Genomic DNA, 15,997 nt, shown 5'->3' on the forward strand with positions numbered 1-15,997 from the left:
TAAAACCAACTCTTCTTCTTCATAAGCATAAAGTTAGCATGGCTTCCCAGTGGCCTATAGCCTTACTATAGTCTTTTGCCCTCTGGCACCAGGTGGTTTCTCGGAATCTCACTTGATGGAACTTTCCAGAAGATGTTAACATCCACTCCTAGTTCCCCCCTCCCATCTGGTTACACAGCCGAGCACAGGTTCTCATGATTAACCAATTACCACATTCTTGAATCCAGCCTTGAATGAGATAAAGATGGTACCTGCAGGAAGGCCCAAAACATGGACTCCTGCAAGTCGGACCCTTAAGGAAAATTAGAGTGCTTTGCCTCATAGTTTTAAACTCAGATTTGTTAATGTTTCAACTGTTGCTAAAGTTTTAACTGTTGTTAGCTGCTCCTTGGGAGGAAAGCTATGGCAAATCTAGACAGCATAATAAAAAGTAGAGACATCACCCTGCCAACAAAAGTCTTTATGGTCAAAGCAACGGTATTCCCAGTAGTAATGTATGGCTGTGAGAGTTGGACCATAAGGAAGGCCGAGCGCCAAAGAACAGATGCTTTCGAATTATGGTGCTGGAGAAGACTCTTGAGAGTCCCTTGGATTGCAAGGAGATAAAAGCAGTCCATCCTATGGGAAATCAACCCTGACTGTTCCCTGGAAGGTCAGAGACTGAAGCTGAAGCTCAAATACTTTGGTCACGAAATTAGAAGGGAGCACTCACTGGAGAAGAGAATGCTGGGAATGACTGTAGATAAAAGAAGAAGGGGACAGCAAAGGATGAGATGGTTAGACAGTGTTATCAATGCAACAAACATGAAATTGAGCAAACTCCAGAGGACAGCGGAAGACAGGAGGGCATGATGTGGTCCATGGGGTTGTGAAGAGTCATACTCGACTGTGCAACTGAATAACAACAACAACAAAGCTGTCTAAAAACCACCTGGTGGCAAGAAGTATATAAATGTAATAAATAAATAAATAAAATACCAAGAGACAAATGTTACTACTGCTGGTCTTACAAATTCAGAGTACACATGAATACATAAAACTGCCTTATAGTGAATCAGACCACTGGTCCATTGAGGTAATTATCATCTACTCTAACTGGTCACGGCTCTCCAGGGACTCAGGCAGAGGTCTTGACCTAATGACCTGTTTCTTTTAACTGGAGATGCCAGGGATAGAACCTAGGACCATGTCAGCTAGCTGCCATGCTTACTTTGTTTACCTGCCTTTGCGCAACCGCACATGCTTGCTTTGCTTGGCTACCGGGCGAACTGGCTCAGCCAGACGGCGCTATCAGTATAACCTTGAAGGGAGGGGAGGGCTTGAATTCCACTACAGGTGTGTCTATTTCTGCTCTCATGGGATTGGGATGAGTCTCCCGTTCATGATGTAATATCCCGCCGGGAGGATTGCTGCACGCGCACTTGGATTCCAGTTGCTTAGCTAGGTGCAGCATCATAGTATATGTATGGAGCCCCTTGTAGCCATCGTTATTCCTGACAATGTACCTGTACCACTTGGCAACAGACTAGTATTCCAATAAAACATAGCCTTTCCAGGAGAGTGTGTTTGGACCTGCTTGCTGTTGACCCAGACAGACCATCTATGTGCATTGCAAATGTTCTATCAAAGATCCATAGTCCCTTTGTATAGAGTTGCCAATTCCAGATGAGGCCTGGAGATCTCCCAAAATGACAACTGACCTCCAGACTACAGAGATCAGTTCCTCTAGAGAAAAGGGATGCTTTGGAGGGTGGACTCTATATGGCATTATATACCATGCTAAAACCCCTCCCCTCCCCAGGCTCTGCCCCCAAATAGGCAGGAATTTCCAGACCTGGAGATGGCAAACCTACATAAATGGGATGTTGTCAGTGCTTTTTAAAAAATATGTATATAATTTTTATTTAAGAATTTAATAACAATACAAGGTAAGTACAATAGATGTCTGCCGATGAAGTACAAAAATAGGTTAGAAAGAACATTAATGCTTAACTATGTCCAGGCTGAAGACACCAGAGAACTGTATTACATGCTACAAAACATCTCTTAAGGCAACAATCATATAATAAATACATATCTTTACAGGCAAATTTTAAATCAGTGTTGTGAAAATAACTTCCGATATTATCTTAGATCTAAGCCAAATAATGTTTCAAGTTTAAGTTTCAAAAGTATATCATTGATTTGTATAAAGGATTTGCTGGAATTACATCAGATTCAACCATATAGTTAATGAGTGAATACTGGGGTGCTATAAATTTTTCTTCAGATTTGCTGGAGGAAAATTTTGTGTGCTAAGTGATATTTTGGGCATAATGCAGTGGTTCCAAATACAATTTTGCTAGGATTGGATCGTAGGGGGGAGTTTTTCTAGCCATGCCGTGGCTATGGTATTTCTGGCTATGGCTAACAAAGTGTGGATCAGATCAATCTTACTCTTATTGCCCTGTGGATCTGACCAATTGTTTAGGAGTAGTATTTCTGGTTTTTTTTAAAAAGGCAAATGTATATTTGTAATCAAGGAGATACGATGTGATATTTGAGACCAGAATGATTGTATGTGTTGGCACTTCCACCAGCAATGGAAAAAGTCAGCTTTTTTGTCCATAGTTCTTTCTGCACAGGGGATCCACTTCTTTTCTGATATGATGAGTTGCAGGTGGTATGCACACAGTCAAGTCCGACTCTTCACAACCCCATGGACCACATCATGCCAGGCCCTCCTGTCTTCCGTCGTGCTCTGGAGTTTGCTAATTTCATGTTCGTTGCCTCGATAACACTGTCTAACCATCTCATCCTTTGCCGTCCCCTTCTTCTTCTTTGACCTTCAATCTTTCCCAGCATCAGGGTCTTCTCCAGTGAGTGCTCCCTTCTCATTGGGTGGCCAAAGTATTTATTATGCTGTCAAGGTTTGCCATCACTTTCCTCCCAAGGAGCAGGCGTCTTTTAATTTAATGGCTGCAGTCACCATCTGCGGTGATCTTGAATCCCAGGAATGTGAAGTCTGTCACTGCTTCCACGACTTCTCCTTCTACGTGCTAAGGAGTGATGGGGCCAGATGCCATGATCTTAGTTTTTTTGATGTTGAGTTTCAAGCAAACTTTGTGCTCTCCTCTTTTACTCATAGCAAGAGGCTCTTGAGGTCCTCTTCACTTTCTGCCATTAGAGTGGTATCAACTGGGCGGTAATTGGCTGGATCATGTGGATCCACTGATGGTTTCTCGAAGAGTGGTACAACCACAGAAGACCCCCATATCCAGGGACAGATTGATAATGTCCCCCAGTTGGCCCCATATCCTCTCATCACCAGCTTTCACCAGCCATGAGGGACATGGATCCAGGAGGCATGTGTCGGTTGAACAGCACCCAGGATCCCATGGACATCAGCGGAGGACAGCGGGCTGAAGGTGTCTAAGACCGAATCCAAAGACGGCCAAGGGGCCTCCAGTTCACTTACTGTATCAATGCTGGCCGGCACGTCACGGCAGAGTGACAGGACGTCTTGGTCTGCAAGAAAGCTCGCAAAAGCGGCAGCCTCACCGCTAATGGCCAAATTACTACTCTTTTGGGTCCCTGCTGAGAGGGATGTCAGTTGCCAAACTACTCTGAACAATTGTATTGGGCGTGAGCTTGCGGACATGATGGAGGCTGAGTTGAACTCCTCCACAGCCCTCATTGCCAGGGAGGCTGACAAAGAGCTATCTTTCCTTGCTTAAACAACCGAAGGAAGACAACTGTGCCAAGTGGGAACTACACTTTGTCTGTGCCTGTTTGGAACCAAGCCTGCCTCTTCCACGAAATCATTTCTCCTCCCCTTTCCGGTATTTCAGGATTAGGCATTTACTTCTCAAGCCTCCTCCTCCCTTTTCACAACTCTCTCTCTCCTGGGATATCTGAAGCAAGCCGCTGCAGAGCTGAGTAACAGGACAGAGCTGTTTCTGCTGCTTTTGACATCTTCCGAGTCTCTGCAGTTCCCAGAGGGAGCCTCGCTGGGCTCAGTCCAGAGTCCCCCTGATCCAGGTATGTACAGACAGGGTAGAGTCCACCCACCACCCACACTTTTGCTGAGGGCAGAGAGGCAGCAGAGCTCGTTGACAGGTGGCTGCTTCACACAGCAGTAGGAGCAGAAGTCCAAGCTGATGTTCTGTGTCTGCGAGGCTGAGTGATGACCCAGGATTGTCCTGGTTCACCTCTGGATTCACTAGAGGGCCTTAGGCAAGCCATCTTATATTTGCCACAAGCCCCACATCTCCAATACCAGGATTACAGTACAGGCTTGTTGTAAAGATTAGAAGAAGAGAACGTATGTGAAGCAATCAGCCTCAGGAGAGCTCAGGGTAACACACATGATTCTCCCGACAATATCATTGTTTGGGTGAGAGAGAGAGAGACAGAGATATTTGCATTCGCTATGCAAAGCTGTTCCATGCTGCTGTGGCGCTGGCTTCCCGTTTGGCTCAGAGCTCTCCTCTGTCTGCATCAGAGCGCACGTTATTTAGGGAGAGGGGGGGAGGAGTGGCCTTCCAGGGGTGCTGCGGAGAGGAAACGGCACTTGTGACCCACACACACACACAGAGACACAGAGAAAGTAAAAGGGGGTGACCTGACAGAGGGGGAGGCGGGGGGAAAAAGATGGAACAAGCTGGGTCATAGCTCTGATAAGAGCTGTCCTTGAAAAAAGAGCAGTTTCTCTCAGGGCTCTCTCACAGCCCCACCGACCTCACAGGGTGTCTGTTGTGGGGAGGGGAAGGGAAAGGAGTCTGTAAGCCGCTCTGAGACACCTTCGGGTAGTGATCGGCAGGCTATAAATCCAATCTCTTCTTCTTCTCCTAAAAAACACAAAGCACCCAGCAGTTGCCAGGCAGGGCGTTCTGGAGTCTGCCCCAGGAAATAACAAATGGTTCAGGGGTGGGTGTGCTTCCAAACCCACTCCCCAATATGATCGCAGAAAAATGTTCCCTGGCTGCTTTTAAACGCAGGCGACTGGATTTCCAGCTAACTTGTTTCCTTTGTGACAAGTCGCATATCTCCTTAGAAAATATGGGGGGGGGGATTCAGCTCCAGTTGTCTGCTTTTTGCTCACAGTGGCTCGACGGTGGGGGGTGGGAGCAGTTGTCCCACCTTAAAACCACATTCAGATAAGGCGGTGAGATGCTGTAGTGACCCTGGAGTCACTACTAAATGGCAATAAAAAGATGCAGACAGCCGATGCTGAGATGAAACAATAGGAGAGTGGATGCAGCATCAAATGCAGACAGAAATTTGTGAGGCGCTGTGAGATCATTTGCACAACAGTGGGAAATAACAATGCAGATTGGACCAGAGACGGAGCATGCACAACTGGCCCAAAGTCAAGCAGCAAGCTTGATGGCACGACAGGGATTTTAGTGGAGGACTCACCGATGGCAGCCCAACGGCTGGCCTGCTGCACCACCCTGGCAAACTGAGACTTAATTCTGACAGGAAGAGGTGCGACTGGTGGGGGGAAAGTTTGACCCAGGAGGTGGGATATCTCCTATGCTGGATGGGGGTTGCACTCCACCTCAAGGAGCAGGTTCCCAGCTTGGGGGCTGCTCCTTGAGCCAGGGCTCTTGTCGGATGAACAGGTGGAAGCAGTGGCCAGGAGTGCCCGTCTCCAGCTTCAGGTGAGCTGGCGCCATCCTTCTGGAGAAGGGGAAGGTTCTGCCACTGTGGTGCATGCCCCGAATTAGATTAGATTGCTGCAGTGTGCTCTCTGAGGGGCTGCTCTTGAAGGCTGGTCAGAAGCTACAGGTGGTACAGAATGCTGCGGTCAGAGTATTGACTGGAGTGGGTTACAGGGACTGTATCACTCCAGTCTTGTTCCATCTACCCTGGCTCAATTTTAGGTGCTGCTGGTACTGAACACTAAAGCTCTATGTGGCTTAGAGCCAGCACACCTGAAAGACTGCCTTCTCCCGCATAAACTTACCAGTCCATTTGAGTCATCTTCACAAGTCCTACTTCAGGTGCTCTCACCCTCTGAAGCTAGACAGGAGGCAACCCGAGAAAAGGCCTTCTTAGTTGTAATGACAACATTTTGGAATTCCCCCATGAGAGAGATTTTTCTGTCTCCCTCTATTGTTCCACCAGTGTCTTTGCTTAGTTTGATATATCTCCAATAACTGTTACTAGCTTCTTTCGTGGTTTTATGTATCTCTATTTGTGTGTTTATATCTTGGGGACACTATTTGAGTGGAAAGGCAAGTACAGAAGAGCCCTCAGGAGCAGGGAGGCTGTCCTTCCCCGCCCTTCTCCGTGCCACGGTGGGGGTGGGAAGGGCAAACGCTGCTCAGGCAGTAGAGCATTCACGATGGAGGATGAGGTGTTGAATAATATGGAAGACGGGAGTGAAAAGGCGGGAGGAGGATGTTCTTCCTGTTCCATCCGCTTCCAGTGCCACGTAGGGTGAAAGGAGGCGTCTGTGTGAGAATGGGCCGTTTATGAGCATGTTCCCCCTGGCTAAACAAGATTCCATCAAAACCACCCAACCCATCAAGTTTCGGTAAATTACTTGGAGAGCAAAACAAAGTCAATGGACGGAAATACAAACCAAAATACAAACCACTGTGAACAAAGAAATGTGGTGAGAGGAGAAACAGAGGATCGCCCTGCCAGACATCCTGTCTTCATGAGTCACGGTTGCCAGATGTCCCTTGGACCTGCAGGGGAGGGGGGCGGAGGGAGCGTTCCAGGAGTGGAGAGGGACGTATCTGGAAATGAACGTGACGTGCCCACATCACCTGGAAGTGGCATAGGCACATTGGTGACATCGGGAGCAACGCTCTGGTTTTTGGGCAAAACTCTATGGTAAAATTGGCTTCAAACCACAGAGCTTTGCCTCAGAACCAGAGTGTCGCCCCCCCCCCCGGTCATATTTACTTCCTGCTTCTTCCCTCCCTGCTTCCAGTAAGTCATGTTTATTTTCAGCTGGGGGGGGGGGCTGGCATCCCCCCCCCCCTTTCTGGTAGCCCTGAAGTGCGGGAGGGGCTCCAAACCATGGGATCCCCCAACTGGGGACTGGCAACCCTATGATGAGTCATAGACACACAATTTCTACAAAGGCTTTTAAAGATAGTTCTTAGCACAATATACTTGTTGAAATTTAGTGCAATAGATTTTGTTGTTCATCACATACTGTCCAGACAATCTTTCCTAGGTTTGCATTTAGGTCATGGGACTATCACATTTGTCAAGCAAGTAAAATGTAATGGCTTGGATTTGTCCGCTTGGGCAGCCCTTTCCTCCTTTGTGGAGGCAGCACACTGTTGCAAACAATTCCTGGTGCTCAATTCCTCAACAAATCACCACCTTTGCAAAGGAAAACACCAGTATGCAAATAGATGGATACAGGCCTGGAAAGTACTGGGTTCGCCACATGGAGGACTTGGACAACAACATGCGTTTGCACACGTTTATTGTACCTCACACTGGAACTGGCAAACGGCCCTGCAAGGCCAACACCCACCCAGCACACCCACAGTCCTGTTGGAGGGTTTGAATTTCCCGCCAAAGTGGCTATTGGTGAATGCTGGGGGAACTAACTAGGATCCTCGGCTTCTACTGTCTAGAGGAGCCAAGCTCCTTACTGTAGCCACGGACCCCTGGTGGCGGCCCGTGCACATAACAAGGCCAATGACAATGATACCAATGACAATGTGATTCTCCCTTCCTTCCCCAAATAACCCATCCTTTTCTAATTTGACTACTGTGTTTGTGTGTTATCTCTTGGATATCCCCTTGGATATGAATGATGATGAGTAACACAGCTGTTTTACTCTCCATCCTCCACCAGCAACATGCCCAAACCATCGCAAGACTTTTTGGTTTTAGTTTTAATTTTCTTAATCGTTTTGTGGCATTGACCTGCCTTACTTCGTATGACTGGAAGCTAAGCTAAGCCTGCTAAGCATTTGGATGGAAGACCACCAAGGCAGCCCAGGGTTGCTACAAAAAGACAGGCAATGGCAGACCACCTCTGATCATCTCTTGCCTTGAAAATCAATAAGCTGGCTGCAAATTGATAGTACTTGCAGCCACCAATGCTCTCAGAGGCTCAGTCGTTCCCCCTACACCTCATGAAAGCAGCCACCCAATCTTCAAAAAACCCCGCAGGTATTTGCACTTGCTTCCTTTCATGCTTTGGATGTAAGATTTAAAAGGTTTCATCCACCAATATCATCTAGACATTCTGCAAAATGTTGGAGAGAAAGGAATCCCGCAGCTTTACCACACTTTTAAGATTAGCATATTTTTGCCACTATATTTTTATTGATTTAAACTTGTTGGATCACTGTTAAAACACACTGGCGAGGGTTGCCAGCTCTGGGTTGGGAAACGCCTGGCAATTTAGAGTGTGGAGCCAGGGGAGAGCAGGGCTTGGAGAGGGACATTCGCCATTAAAAAGTCACCCTCCAAAGCAGCCATTTCTCCAAGGGAACTGATCATTGTAGTCTGGTGGTGGGGCAAGAGATCTCCAGGCCCCACCTGGAGGTTGGCAAACACAACAGAAGCCATCATATGATTCCCCATGCATGAATCAGCTTGTTCCAACATTTATCTCTCTCTCCTTGGTTGTCCCCTTTGATCTCCACGCATTTTCTTTTCATCTGACATATTCTTAGCATCAGTTACATCAAGATTTCCACTAAGCCGTCTTGCTTGCGTCAGACACACGGAGAGCAGGCAACTGAGCTGTCCCTGTGCGCCAGACAATGATGAAGGTTTCATCAGTTGATTAACGGCACACCTTTGGCTTTGAAGGGCGCCCCCACACCTTCCTGCCTCCCAGTGGGTTAGGGCTCGCTTTCATACTCCCTGCCCTCCAGCCACCGACTCTCTAGATAAGACGGCAACAATCCTGACGACTGTTAATTACAGCTTGCTCAGAGTCACCTGCTCCTGGTTTGCACAGCTTTCCCTCATTCTCATAATCACCACCATTACTATTAACAGGAGAACTACTAGTAGTTTAACAGAGCAGTCCTAAGAAGAGTTACACCCTTTTAAGTCCATTGAGTTCAGTGGGCTTAGAAAGGTATAATGCTGTTTAGGATTGCACTATAAATGTGCACAGGGCTGTCAACTCTTTTTGGTGCAAAGAAACAAGTTCTGCACAAGGCTCAGCATTTTTGCAAACAATGTTTTCCACATGGGTGCATCCAAGGAGAGGGCTGTGGAGGGAAGATCCCAGTGGCTCTTTGTTCCTTCAAAAGTGGTAGATCCGGTAGTTAATTTATTACATTTGTATCCCCTTCTTTGAAGATTAGATTGAGAGCTAGACTAGACATTATGTTGGCCACAAATCCCACCCATGGCTGCTGATGCTGTTTTAAAGTAGGTATTGGACATCTAAAAATGCTATGAGGTCCCTTGCTCATGGGGGGGGGTCAGGAGATCCCCCCCCCATGAAAAGGTGTGCATGAGGGATCACCCACGCCTCCACATGCAGCTGCTGGTGTGCTCTTGGGTCAGTCACAAGTTATTTCAGAGCTGTTCTCTCAAGAGCAGTTCTCAAAGAGCTCTCTCTGCCCCACCTACCTCAGAGGGTGATTGTTGTGGGGAAGGGAAGGGAAAGGAGATCGTAAATCTCTCTGAGACTCCTTCGTGTAGTGAAGGGCGGGGTATAAATCCAATCTCCTACTACTACTACTTCTTCCTCCTTCTCCTCCTCCTCTTCTTCCTCTTCCTCTTCACATGGTCTCTCCCATGCCATAGTCCATGTGCAATTGCCATCTATATGCCTTTAAATTTAAATAATTTAAATTTATTAAATAAATTAAATAATTTAAATTTATTTTAAAAATGCTAAATCAGCATTTAACTACTGATAGATTTCTAAGGATCTCAGTCCACTGATTTAAAAAACTGATGAGTAATGACTTCTTCCCAGAAAAACCAAATGACTGGACACACCCCTAAAGCATATGTTTAAGGGATGCATCCTGTGAGTTACGGTGCCAGCAATTAGACACTTTACTCAGTTGTTTGCGAAAGGAGGCCCGATGCATTCCCCTTAGGGAGGGCACCAGGCAAGAGGCCTCCAAAAGAACTCCAGATGGACAGTTCAAGCTCTAGAAGCAACCCTGATCATTAGTACAGGCTAACAAGTATGCCTGATAATATAAACCAAGGTCAGGGAAACCAGCTCCTCCTTCAATGAGTGGAAGTCGCACACTCTTTAAAGAAATCCATGATGTGGTGGATTTATGAGAGACCCCACATACATTTCCAGAATAAAGTAATATTCTTATGACTATATCTGCAAGGTATAGAGAAAGGAATTGCAAGTGAAATATAAATAACCCTAGGTAGTTTGAACCTATTTGCCCCATAGAGAAAAGTTTAAAGTTGCCCACCTGTCCAGATCCAAAGATGTATCACTTCAGAGTGATGGCCTTGGGTTTCCGTCACTCTTCTCCATCTTGAAATCCCCCCTCCCCCCCGGGTTTCCAGTCTGACTCTTCCCTCAGCCACTGCCTTGGGGGACCTCCTCCTTCTGCGTCTCTTAACACACCCTCCCCCTCCCCACCACTGTCCGGGGTTCTGCTGCCGTGGGACTGACTGCCACGGGAGGAGGTGGTGGTGGTGGCCACAAGCAGGGGCGGCTTCATGAGCGAATTGGATCAGCACCAGGCCCGTAGCTGCAGTGGGGCATCTCGGGGCTAGGCCCCCTGTCTGTCTGGCTGGCTGGCTGGGGGGGTCCACGACTTCCCATCCAGCCCAGGGCCCCCGAGCGGTGGCAGGTGTGGGGAAGGAGCTGAGTATCAATTAGCCAGTGCCCCCCGAGAAATTTAAATACCCCCCAATTTGAAAAATCCTAGCTATGGGCCTGATCACCATATGGAGCAGAGGTCCGACAGTGGCCCCTATTAGCCACGAGGTATAGACAGGAACTCTTGGTCTGGGGCAAGGGATGCTCTGCATTCTTGGTGCTTGGGGGGGCAACAGTGGGAGGGCTTCTAGTGTCCTCTTGGCCCCACTGGTGGACCTCCTGATGGCACCTGGTATTTCTGGTCACTGTTGGACTGGATGGGCCATTGGCCTGATCCAACATTGGCCTCTCTTTTGTTCTCTTATGTTCTTATGTGTTTTGCAGATGAAAGCTTACACTTTAAATTAAAATTTGTTGGTCTTAAAGGTGCCACTGGACTCAAACTTTGTTCTGAGCTTCTGTCTGTTACTCTTATAAGGTAGTACCATGGGATGTTAAGCCACATCAAAGCCTTGAGCTACAGCCGGTTTGCAGGGGGTTTTTCTTGAGCATTTCAGGTGACATGAGAGAAGTCTTCCTACTCATATTGTGTACACTCATCCCAAAACTGACAGTGGGGAAGCAGGCTTAACAGGGTTTTGTAGTGTTTCTGAAAACGTGTTCAGCCTGAGTGTCAGTGAGACGAAAGAAATGTGGGTTTACATCATGGGTAATTATGCTTATATCATGCCTCTATCAGAGATGAAACATTATTTGTTTCTTTCCAGCTTCTGCCACATCCTGATGCAGAGCTAAGGCCCCGGTCACACGGGCCGGATATCGTGGGGGGGAGGCGTGGCTGTTTGCCCCAGGGCAAAATAACGCGCGGTTGCGCCAGCAGACGTACCGTGGAGGTCCCGTGGAAGGGGGAGGTGCTGAACACACCACAATCCAGCGGCATGGCAAACAGGTGTTTTGTTTTCCGGACACCAAAGTGGGTGCTTGTGCGTATCCCATGGAGAGTTTAAAAAAACCACCTTTATACGAGGGGGCATGGGTGGCCGCCGGAACTACCACCGGAAACGCGATCAGACGCCCGCCCTTGCCCTGTGGTTTTAACCGCACGTCTTCGGCGGGAAGCCTCGGGTTCGCCACGGGAGCTCTACGCTTCCCAGATGTGGCGGTGAGATTGCGCCCGGAAAATCCGCCTATCTTCCTTCTCTCTAGCGTGCCTAATGCTCCATGTAACCACAGCCTAAGAGAGGCTGAGAAAGATAGGAAGAAGAAGTTTGATGGGAATGGACCTTCACTCATCACAGTTTAGGGTCCAGACTCCTGTTCTGATCCTACAGTTACCTGGATTAGTCTAATATTTAATTGATTGATTGGGGAATTTAGCTTAGCAAGAGGGGGTAACTCGGGATCTTCACCTTTGTATAGAGGTGTCCTTCCCTTCAGAACTCTCAAAGAAGGCAGGCTGATGTTTCACTAGTAGTGTTTTGTTGAAAACTAATGAGGAGCTGCGGTGGCTCAAGTGGTTGAGACGCTGAACTGCAGGCTGTGGAAGGTCGGTAGTTCAGCAGTTCGAGACCTGGGTGTGCCACATGGTGGAGTGAGCTCCCGTCTCTAGTTCCAGCTCCTGCCAACCTAGCAGTTCGAAAGCAAGAAATTGCAGGGAGATAAATATTATTTATTTATTTATTTTATTTTATTTAAGCATTTTTACCCCGCCCTCCCCGGGAGCGGGCTCAGGGCGGCTTACAGGGGGCTTATAGGTACCACTTCAGTGGGAAGGTAACAGCGTTCCGTGCGCCTTGGTGTTTAGTCATGCCAGCCACATGACCACGGAAATGTCTTCGGACAGCGCTGGCTCTTCAGCTTTGAAACGGAGATGAGCACCGAAACCCTAGAGTCGGATTCGACTGGCTTTCGAGCAAGGGAACCTTTACCTTTAATGAGGAATAACATTCACACACAAAAGCACACTGTACAAACACACAATCAAGAGCTAACCAAGAAATAAAGGAAGGAGTGGGAAGCAGTTTAGGGTAGGCTATAATTACCTATATTGAAGATACAGGCCTGTAGAAGAGAACAGCGACCAGCGCTTGGTGCACGGTTGACATAGAGAACACACACACACACTGACTGCAATGGGGCAGTGTGCATATGTTTATACCCCAAAATGATACCTAAGGGTATGCTGATGTGTTTGTATCAAAAGAACAATAGTGTTGATGTGTTTACAGGAAGGTTTCCCAAGAACTTGTACAAATGGTTAATGGTTTGCCTGGAGGGAGATCAAAGTATGGAGTGGATCTTGGTAGCCCCCTGGAGATATGGCACAGCAGTTGATGTGGGTTGATGACACAAAATGTAGGATGCATGACACTTCGAGGTGCTATAGAAATGTTAAATGGGTGTTTTGCTGTAAAATATGCATTACTTTTAGGATGGGGAAGAACTATTTGCATGCATGCCAGATGTTTTCCCAGGCTCTTGCCTTTTGTTTGACCTTTTCTGCTGACATCCATTTTTGGTTTGATATTTCAGGCCAAGTGGTGTATGATTTTTATTTGGAGGTGATGTATATGTATGAAGGGTGTCTGGTCATTTCTTTCTAGGTGCCAACTACCCAACCGCATGACAGAACTGACTGCTAGCACTACCACTCCATCTGTTTGCAGGGGAAAGAGCTGTCTGTTGAGCTGCGTTCTGCATCAGTTAAAGGCAAAAAAGTCCAGTCTGAAAAAAAGGTACTTACCCTGTCCAACAAATATATTCACATGTTACAAAGTCCACACGGTGGACAGCAGAAGGACTTTGGAACATATTTGTGCTCATAGAACCCACTGGGAACTTAATTCCCAGGCACATGTGGGCTCAATTTGGATTGGGATCATAGGGTGCCAGGAGAAAGGGAACAAGTTGTCCTTCACTGTCAGGATCAATAGCAAGCAGGTCCAAACATACTCTTCAGGAAAAGTTATGCTCTATTGGAATACTGTTCTGTTGCCAAGTAGTACAGTTACATTGTCAGGAATAACAATTAGTGCAAGGGACTCAATACATACACTCTGATGCCTCATCTAGCTAAGCAAATGAAATCCAAGCACATGCACGGGAATTATCCCAGCGGGACATTACATCATAAACAGGAGACTTGTCCCACCCCCCTGAGAGCAGAAATATTCACGCCGATAGTGGAATTCAAGCCCTCCCTTCTCTTCAAGGTTACACTGATAGTGCTGATGTCGCTATCAAAGTAACATCAAGTAAGTCCTTGGGTCGTGGCATTGCCGGCGGTGGGACGGGACCCATTGGCTGCGCTGGGGCCTGTGGCTGCCCCGTTGGCGGTGGCAGAGGTGGAGGGGGGGAGGCGGCGGTGGAGCCGGCTGTGGGACCGGCTGACCAGGTCCCAGTCCCAGCACCGGGCGGGGGGGGGGATTCATGGCGGAACTTGTGGGACAGCCAGTTGGGTCTGTACCGCCTGGGCCACTATCCCCGGAAGGTTCTGGAGCAAATGTCCCATGTCCCGCATTATAGTGCGACAGTCCAGTTCCAAAATATCCAGTCCCAACCTGGACTGACCGACGATCTCGGTGGGAATGGGATGGGTCTACCCGGGGTCATTCCGAAGCTTCCTGAGCTGGACCGCGGGTCCAAGATACTGTCCCAACTCCTACTCCCTGGCATTGACCAGGTAGTTTGCATGGAGTCGCCCAAATGCCGACCCCAATCCCTCTCTTTGTGGCGGTAGGTCACTCCCCTTCCCAAATGCACCGGGATGAACGAAACTGCCGACCTAGGGTTGGCCCCTCCATTCGTGGATACCGGCCCTCCTGGGCTCACCGTCATCACGGGCGCCCCCTTTCCCGAAGTCATTGGAGTGGGAGCCGCCAGTGCTGTCGTGGTTGGGGCCGTCACTGGCACCGCCATAGTAATTGGGGTAGGCACTGCCGTGGTTGTCGGGGTAGGCACCCCTGCCCCACCGGGACCGCTCATCTCGCTCAGGAGAGACTCAGCCTGATGGAGGAAAAGTGATTCCTAACTCCCACTTATTATGTAACCTCCCGCTGAGAGAATTCCCCCCCGCGCGCGCTTGGATTTCATTTGCTTAGCCATTTGCCTCATCCTGCTATATGTAGGGATGTTTCCACCCTATTGTCATTCCTAACAATAACCCTGTGGACATGGTAACAGACCTGTAGTCTAATAAACCATAATGCTTCCCTGGAAACGTGTGTGGAGATTTACTTGCTGTTGAACCTGACAGTTATGTATTAAGATGGCTGCAACCACGTGCACCTAGCCATGTGGTCTATCGGACTTGCAGACTTTCAGGTCTAGAACAATACCACTGCGCATCCTAGCGAGGACCAATGGAAATGCTAGGATCCTGAAGAGAACCTATCATTAACTGGGCCGTGTATATAGAACCTATCATGGGAATTTGGGGGGGAGGGTTGGGTGTGAGTGTGTACACGAATATAAGCCGGCCTCGTACCGGTTAAGTTATCTCTTTTCGTTCCAATGTAATCAATAAATGTGAGCTGATTTCACCATGCTACTCCTGGAACGCCACTACTTTACAAAAATAGATTGGGGGGGGGGCTTTACATTTAAAAAAAAAAAAATGATAGGAGTGCCTGTAGCTTTAGGCAATGGATTGCCGCAGTGGCAGCTGTGGGGGGAAAGGCATGGGGAGGGGGCAGGACCCTTTCTAGGCCCATTTTGGCCTTTGACGGAGGACTCATCAGGGCCAGGCTTGGCTAGGGTTGCCAGCTGAGACATTCCTGTTTTACCAAACCCATAATGGAACAGAAAAAGTTGGAGCTCAAAACAGCATTCAAATACCTTGAGCCAACAGATTACAGAGATTATTTCCCTGGAGAAAAAGACTGTTTTGGAGGGGGGAATCTATTGCACTATATCTTGCTGAGGTCACTTCCCTCCCCAAACCTCACCCTCCCAAGGCTGCACCCCAAATCTCTGGGAATTTCCCAGCCTGGAGCTGATTGGGGGGACTGATCTCTGTAGCTGGGTGTCAGTAAAGTGCCATTTGGATTCTGGGTATGCTCTGTGTTACCTGCCTGCTGTATGGGGGGGAATAGTCGGCATTTCTCTGTTCTCATCCTCCCAGTGCGTTTTGCCTTTGGAATGTTTTGCTGCTTTTGTAGTTGATAAGACTGTGAGAACTGTTGCTAGGGCCAGTTCCCAATCTGGCTGGTGTGAACCAAATGGCTGAAAGCTATCTCCCCCCTTGGTTTTCTCCCGCTCGTATTC

General features: G+C 48.1%; 1 protein-coding gene across 3 annotated transcripts in view; it reads left to right on the forward strand.

The window, feature by feature from the left end:
- Nucleotides 1-3,829: 3,829 nt before the first annotated feature.
- LOC107109775 (carboxymethylenebutenolidase homolog) overlaps nt 3,830-15,997 on the forward strand; it is a 29,847-nt gene continuing 17,679 nt past the window's right edge. Inside the window, exons 1-2 of one of the 3 annotated variants that reach the window (XM_015410478.1) lie at nt 3,830-4,020; nt 13,336-13,467. In XM_015410478.1, the coding sequence (XP_015265964.1) occupies nt 13,355-13,467 (113 nt within the window). In that variant the 5' untranslated portion in view covers nt 3,830-4,020; nt 13,336-13,354. Of the gene's footprint in view, nt 4,021-13,335; nt 13,468-15,997 lie in introns of those variants that run through there. The other 2 variants (XM_015410477.1, XM_015410476.1) reach the window with 2 other exon arrangements.

The sequence above is a fragment of the Gekko japonicus genome, unplaced genomic scaffold (assembly GCF_001447785.1).
Source record: "Gekko japonicus isolate JY-2015 unplaced genomic scaffold, Gekko_japonicus_V1.1 scaffold2277, whole genome shotgun sequence".
Lineage (NCBI taxonomy): Eukaryota > Metazoa > Chordata > Lepidosauria > Squamata > Gekkonidae > Gekko > Gekko japonicus.